Consider the following 7,983-nt stretch of genomic DNA (forward strand, 5'->3'; position numbering starts at 1 on the left):
GAGTTTAAACATAAATATAAAGGTATGTGTCAATCAAGATATATACAAGAACAGGCTCAATGATTAATTAGATGGACAATTGTGGGTGTGGTGTACATTTTGTAATAATTCTTTAGTATATTACTTGTGTGATGTAAGAATGTTAACACTGTTCAAATCTTTTTTTAGTATAATATGTGTGTGGGTAGAAGTGAATTATTTACTGCTTGCAAACCAATGATGGTAAGATGATGTCATGGGGTAGGACTGGATAAGTCTGACTTCTTCCTACTCCATTCAAGCATGTACTAGGTATAAGCATATTGATATTGGATTATGTGTAAAATTATGTGTGTTGTCATATCAGCTGTTTTACATGCTTGAAAGAATAAATCAAATCAAATCAAATCAAATCAAATATTCATAGATCCTGGAATGCACAATGACAGGCAAGTGTTGAGGCTTATTACAGAGATTCACTGACCTTTTTTGAAAAAAAAAAAGCTGTTAGACTATATATTGTTCATACCAGAGTATTTTTATATGCAAATATTAATATTATATTACGTATATGTATACATATTAGACCAAGATGGCGGCACATGCACAAGGCAAGGCTCAGTATCTCCCCAGATTTTGCAATTTTGCTGTGATTTTCCTGCCTATTTTATGTATCTGTCCTGAACCACCAAAACCTGCAGCCTGGTTAAGAAGGCTCACCAGTGCCTCTTCTTCCTGAGGACACTGAAGAAGAACCACCTGTCTTCAGCCATCCTGGTGAACTTCTACCGCTGTGCCATCGAGAGCATCCTGACCAGCTGTATCACAGTCTGGTATGGAAACCGCTCTGTCTCCAACTACAAGGCGTTGCAGCGGGTGGTGAAAAACTGCCCAACGCATCACAAGGACTCCACTTCCAGCCATTGAGGGTGTCCACAGGGAACGCTGTCTCTGACATGCTTGCAGCATTCTCAAGGACTCCTCTCACCCTGCTCAGTGTTTGACCTCCTGCCCTCTGGGAGGCGCTTCAGGAGCCTCCGGACCAAGACCAGTAGAGTCAGGAACAGCTTCTTTCCTCTGCTTGTTTGACATTGCTACTGACCATAGCAGCACTTGTGACACTTGATGTGTGGTTTCTTAATAATTGTCTCTAAAATATCCCTAAAACAAGTCTAGCTGCTCCAAATGATCTATATTTTCCTTCTTATCAACAAACCACACATACAGAGTCACAGTCCCCCTCCCACTCTGAGCCACAAAGCTCCACTGTCTCCACAGACAGATAGAGACAGGGAGCGGCTGTGGCTTAGGAGGCAGAATGGGTCGTTTCCTAACCAGAAGATTAACGGTTCCTGGCTTGTCCAGTCCACATGTCAAAGTGTCCTTGAGCAAGACACTGAACCCCCAGTTGCTCCTAATGATGACACCAGTGTGTGAGTGTGAATGGGTGAATGGCCAAATAGTGTGAAAGTGCCCCCCAGCTTTCTTCTATACCACTACACACACCTCACCCCTTCTCATCTCTCCTCCCGGGACTAATACAATACACTTCTGTTACCTGTAATCCGTTAACTTACACATACTCACAGAATACTGCTCTGTTATTCATTGCAATCCTGTTCTACATATGCAGATACTTTATATTTATCTTTGCATTATTTACATCCATTGAACTGTTAACTCATGTAACTTATTGTTATCTTCCTATTCTGCACTATTTCATTCCATTTCATCCCATTGCACTAGTGTTTTATTAGCTTAATGTACTTTATCCTTTATTTGTAATTTAAATCCATAAAGTCTGTTGTATATTATATATTACCTTATATAAATTATAGTAAATATCAATTGTACATTTCTGTTGGTAAATTAGTACTGACCACTGTTCATACTGTAGATACTGTAGATACTGTGCACTCTGCACTGCTATTATTGCACTTCTGGTTAGATGCTGAACTGCATTTCGTTGTGCTAGAAATTAATAAATCAGTCAGATAATTATTAGACTTTAATGTGTGTTATTAATGCAGTTTAGTAAGATTCAAAGTCTGCTCTAGTCTGCTCTGCTTCAAGGTTAGAAGATAATGTTGACTCTGAGCAGGGTACCTTGACACCAGCTATTTTTGTAGTAATCTCGTTTAAGAATTATGTCTGAATGGATGTTTTAGTTACACATCACACGTACAACATACACACACATTGAGCTACCTTATTTTGTTTTGACTATGTAATACGCAGCTGTTCCAAGTATGTGGAGCTCTAGATAAGAGATGGAGTCTGTGGGACGGACTTAATCTGTGTAAGGGGTTAGCCCAAAACTGATAAATGTATTAGGCTCTGTGTTTCCGGGTGCTTTTTTCCCTGCTCTCTTCTCCAGCAGCTTGTCTGAAGGAGGGAGCCCTGGGTTGTGTTCTGTAATCCTTTTATATATATTTGTAAATAAACCAGCACTAAAATCAAGAAAGACGGACTCCTTCCTTACTCAGATCTGTCCAGTAAAAGAACTGGGGTATAACAGTTGCCTTGTACTTCTACACGTGTAATGACAATAAAGTTGAATCTAATCTAATCTAATCTAAATATTAAAATGTCTCTGGAGTGGAACTTTAATGCAAAGGCCAGAAAATGTTTGTTATGGACAGAGTATGGTGATAATACCTCAGATTTACTGTATATGCAAATCACATATTTCTAGTTCAGTTATCGGTTTATATGGATTAAAGATTTACTATTCCTAGCACTAGCAGAACCCCCCCCCCAAACTGCTGCCATGTCAGGCCCCATTCCCATGACATGTTAAATTATGTAATATAATGTAGATGAAAAATCATCAATACTCTGGTTGGTCCCATTACACTGATCACAAAACTGGGTGTTCTACTATAAATACAGGGGGTGTCTCTACATTAAAAGATAGAATCACTACTACATAGCCTTTTGCAGAACAACGCTGCTCATTCACAGCAACGTATCTGTAAAATGCAAATAATAATACCGCCCACCAACCAAGCACACAGTCCATCTCTTTGTCAGTATCAGAGAGATGGACTGTGTAATGCCCAAAGAAATATCAGGGCCCTCTTCCTTCAAAAGCCTGTTATAAATGCCCTCTGGCAGTGTTTCAACAGAGGTGCAGAGGGCACAGCGTGGGTACACTGCCAGTTTGCTGCACTCTGCTTGTTTGCTCTGCAGTCACTAACAACAATGTCACCATGACTAACAACAGTGGAAAACTGGCTAATGGGAGAGCTGATTAGATGCTACATTCCTGCAGGGATAAAGCATGATATGTGTTGCTAGTAGTCCTGTGTGTGTAGTTTAGTTAAATCTGTTAAATCAACCAAAAATACATTCTTTGTCAAAAGGATTTTTTTTTTTTTTAGAAAAATAACAGTACATACATTATACAAAGGTCAGGGATAGTAGTTCAAAAGTGCACGCAAACACAAAAAACTCATAGTCCACCCTGCTTTAATCTGTACTTGAGGTTCTTGGAAGGTCATGGAAGCCTAAAATACACAAGGATCTGACCCAATCCATACTAGGTCTCTGGTCTTTACATTTTGGTCCACTTTCTTTCATCTTTATTTCAGAGTTAAATAGCCATTTGTCTGAGGTCTGTGCAAATATTTAGATTCTCTCTGTTAGGACCTAAAAGGACCAGAAAAAGAGCCTCATTAAACAGCACAGGCTGCATCTTTACCCAGCCAATCAAAATGTAGCTAATTTCATGAATGTGTTTGGGAAATTCACTGTCTTACCAAGAGTCAGATGGAAAAAGCAATTCTCATAATTGTCCATTAAATATACCCAAAAAAGTCTATAGTCTTGTGGTTTTACAGCGAGCTCACCTACTAGAACGGCAGTGTTCCTTGGACACGCACATCACTTCCTGTTGCTCTTTGTCAGCCTAACAAACTCCAAAGTCACTTTGCACATGAGAGAAGCAGTCTCGTAGATAACCACACATAAAATCCAAACTCACTGTCTTTAAACTTTGATTTTTGTACAGATTAAACAGACAAGATATAACATGTAAGATAGTTAGTTTTAGAGGTGCAGAGACTGTTTCCCACTGTTTCCAGTCTTTACACTAATCTACAATTACCAGATGCTGGCTGGAATTTCATATTTGCTGTACAGATGATACAGTGGTTTCATGCTTCTCATCTGTCAGCACAAAAGTGAAGATTTATTTCCCAAAATATCGGATTCTTTAATTTATTAGGAGACTCTTCATTGGTCCGTGGGTTAGCTAGTTCTTGTGTGTGCACTGCAGTTCTGAATTGCACTTGACTTTCTGTCAGCCTTTCACAGGTTACAGGTTGAGTCAGTTTCAATTTAATCAATGAGGTTTTTCAGCCTGGTTTGGCTTGGTGAAGGTTAGGCAACAGGTGCTCCGTGTGGGAAGCAGCACAAATTCCCAGAGCTCAGGTTCAGTTGCTGAAAGCCTAATCTGCAGTGTTTTGACAGTTTTGCTGTGTTTTATTTTTTTCTTTGTTCTTTAAACCTTACTTGTAATGCATACATTAATACAATACAATAAATTAATGAAATTACCATATACCTTTTTCAGCTTGCTTTTAGTTGGACTGAGCTCCCTGGTGTAGGTGATAGTGGTATCAGGCTCCCAGTCCACCTGTTCACATGGTAGCTCCACCATCCCCAGTGCAGCCTCTCTCAGGCCCGAGAAGTCCCTGCTGTAGACAGCCAGGCTCAAAGTGCAGGTGCGCAGCTCTTCCACAGAGCCCACCTGCAGCACGAAGCTGTGGCTCTGGAGGTCTGGGCTGAGACTGCGGCGCCGAGAGGAGATCTGCTGAGGGGAGGGGCAGAGTGGAGGAAGGCTGGCGCGAACAAACACCCCACTGCGCCTTTGACTGGCCCCTGAGAGCCCTAGGATGTTGACCACCAGGGTGCCATAGGTGGAGGAGAAGAGCAGAGAGAAGTGAAGGAGAGAAGCAGGCTTTGAGGGGCCAGACAGAGAATTAGAGCCATATTGTGACAGACAGGGCTCACCCTGCTGGGTGGGAACTCTGGCAGCACCTGCAGTCAGTCGACTGCTCTCACTGTAAAGAAAACCTTCACCTGTTACAGTGCTGTGCTGACCCATTGTTCGACGGGACTTGGACACCAGGCTCAGCTTAGTGAGGGAGGGCAAAGAGGCTCTGCCATGAGTTAGAGGTTTATTAGGTGAGCAGGGAACAGCTGGGGTACTGAGGCGGCGCATAGGGAAAGAAAACCACCTCAGATGAAGTGGTAGGGCTGGGGTCAAAGGGCAGAGCAGTAAGGTCATCCTCAGAGGCAGAAAACCTGCTTTTAGAGGAAGGGAATTCCAGCACATCTCCATCCAGCTCCTCATACTGCTGCTTGACAGGCTGCGTACACGGAGAGGGAGTCAGTGTCACAGTCACCCTCTCAACAGGATGAGGAGACAAGGAAACTGCCTCCTTGTCCTCTGATGAAATACTTTTCCTTCTGCGACAGCAAAAGATGCAGCCAAGAACCAGACAGTAGCAGAAAACAGCCAGACCCACAGCCAGTAGGATCTGCAGGTGAACTAGGCAGAGAGGAAACAAAGCAGTCAGAGCTTAATATTGTATAAGTGAGATTAACAGGAACCATGAGAAAGGTCGGCTGTTTTGGGGACAAGGTCAGAGAGGCCAGATTGAGATGGTTTGGACATGTGCAGAGGAGGGATAGTGGTTGTATTGGTAGAAGGATGTTGGAGATGGAGCTGCCAGGCAAGAGGTCAAGAGGAAGGCCAAGGAGGAGATATATGGATGTGCTAAAAGAGGACATGAAGTTAATTGGGGTGAGAGTAGAGGATGTCAAGGATAGAGTTGGGTGGAAACAGATGATTCGCTGTGGTGACTCCTAACGGGAACAGCCGAAAGAAGAAGAAGCAGTACAGTATAAAAACAGTAAGATCATCACAAACTAACAAATCAAATTAGTTTTGCATCTTAGTGATATGCCAGTAAAAAAGAGAGACTTTCAATAAAGTCAAATTCATAACCAACTCTACACATTATCTTGCTGTGTCTGCACTTTACATCTTAGTGAGATTAAAGAGGAAATGTCTCAGAGTTAGAATCATAATTGTATTAATGGTATCGTCACAGTTGTGTCTTAGATCCAAAGTAGGAGCAGTGCACAATCAATGCATTGTGTCAATTTTCATGATTGTGAGTCTGTCTGTGTGTGTGTGTGTGTGTGTGTGTGTGTGTGTGTGTGTGTGTGTGTGTCTGTGTGTGTGTGTGTTGAGCGGATTACACATTCATGGTCATCATAACGATTTCAATCACTTAAATGCTGATGTTGTCTGTTCTACCCTTAAATTTTCCATTACACTTTGAATCAAACTTTCCTACACAGTGAAAACATCACATATACTTACCCTGAAATATACTGTAGCTTAGCATACTGTACTGAATACTTTACAAAACATGACAGAGAATTTCAAAATAAAAGTTTGTGCACAAAAAAAGGATCTATGCACAAAATGAATTAATCGATCCTTTTTGTGCATAAATGCAGAGCTGCCAGATCTACTGAGATTGAAGATGTTAAAGCTGAACCCCGTTGCTCATTTAGCATTAGATAATGAGGGTGTAGTGGGATGACTCATGCATCAGACCCAGAGTGGTGTAAACAAGGTGGGAAAGCTGAGTTACAACACTGACTGTTGCAAAGTAAACAGACAGCAATGATAACAACCTTTCACTGAGAGAGCTGATTTTGTGATTATATAAAACCATATAATCAATTATTAGAGAGAAATGCTGGTTGTCTTAAATAAAATAGCCTAAAATATGTAAGTTTAGAAGCATCGCATCATTTCTGGATAAAAACTGGTTTATTTAAACACAAAAAAAATACAAATACAAACTATCTGATGGGTGTGTCCCAATAAGACCCATACATGACTCCCCACATCATAGCAAGCAGGGGAGTCCTAACTGTCTGTACAGATCCATCCAGCCATGTCAGGGAGCCTGTCCAGGAGCAGGCAACTCCTCAGACAGCCTCCATTAACAAATGAAAGTCCAGATGGGCTGAATGCTGCAGTAGAGTTAGAAAATACAGGCTGATGGGATCGGGCTGGCCAATCAGTGGACATGACCATAGACCAAATGAGGTAATGGTGAAACCTGTGCCAATTCAGCATTTAAGGCAGAGTTCCTAGTCCTGCAGCATACTGCTGTGGTGTGCACGGGCTTCTGCTGCTAGCCCTCCATAAATTATGCATGTGGTGGACCAGCATGGGAAATGCACTGACAGAAATATTATTCTAGCCTTTGAGCTAGACTAATCATTTTTTAATTTTCTCTGTAAAATTCTTGATTCCTATTCTAAAAGTTCTCTGAAACAAACAGAATAAAGTACAGCCTCAATCCATCGCTCATGCTGAGTTGTCAGAGCGCATAAAACCCATTTCCTTAAAATGCCTCCGTCCCCTTGTCGTAAGTTCTTCTTCACGACTAAAATCAGTTTAATAGAGGAAGTAAGTGACCTTGCGGTTTTGATCAAATCATGTCCTGATATTTGCATCCTTTTCTTTTCGTAAACATCCAAGGAAGCAACAGATTAAAACAAAACGCGACTACAGGGACTGCAGGCTAAACAAGAAGGCAACACGTAAAAGTCACACACATTCAAGAACGTCTACTGCATTCCTACCTCCCATCGTGTACTGCGACATGTTTCCATATGTGTGTCGATTGTGTGTGAGCGCGATTTATGAGAGCGGTCCATTGCCAGTGCGCAGGGACCTGGACCCTTCCAACCAATAGCTTCATCGGGTGATGAAGCTATTGGTTCCAGTCGTGCGTCCGGAGGCAGAAAGCCCACTGTCTTCGTAAAAACAGTTCGGTGTGGCATTTTAATACAGTAATTATGGCTATACGTCCAAAATATTGAGGGGAAATTTAAAAAGCCACAGACAAACAGCTGATAAACAGCTGTCAATGGACTGTGACACACATGACTATAAAATAGCATGGG

General features: G+C 41.7%; 1 protein-coding gene across 4 annotated transcripts in view; it reads right to left on the bottom strand.

Moving 5' to 3' along the window:
• Positions 1-5,213, bottom strand: part of LOC109969899 (synaptotagmin-4) — a 13,850-nt gene extending 8,637 nt beyond the window's left edge. For all 4 annotated transcript variants that reach the window (XM_020617119.1, XM_020617118.1, XM_020617117.1 and 1 more), the window contains exon 1: positions 4,547-5,213. In XM_020617119.1, coding sequence (XP_020472775.1) covers positions 4,547-5,206 — 660 coding nt within the window. In that variant the 5' untranslated portion in view covers positions 5,207-5,213. The remainder of the gene's footprint in view (positions 1-4,546) is intronic.
• Positions 5,214-7,983: the final 2,770 nt, after the last annotated feature.

The sequence above is a fragment of the Monopterus albus genome, unplaced genomic scaffold (genome assembly GCF_001952655.1).
Source record: "Monopterus albus unplaced genomic scaffold, M_albus_1.0 scaffold186.1, whole genome shotgun sequence".
NCBI classification, from domain to species: domain Eukaryota; kingdom Metazoa; phylum Chordata; class Actinopteri; order Synbranchiformes; family Synbranchidae; genus Monopterus; species Monopterus albus.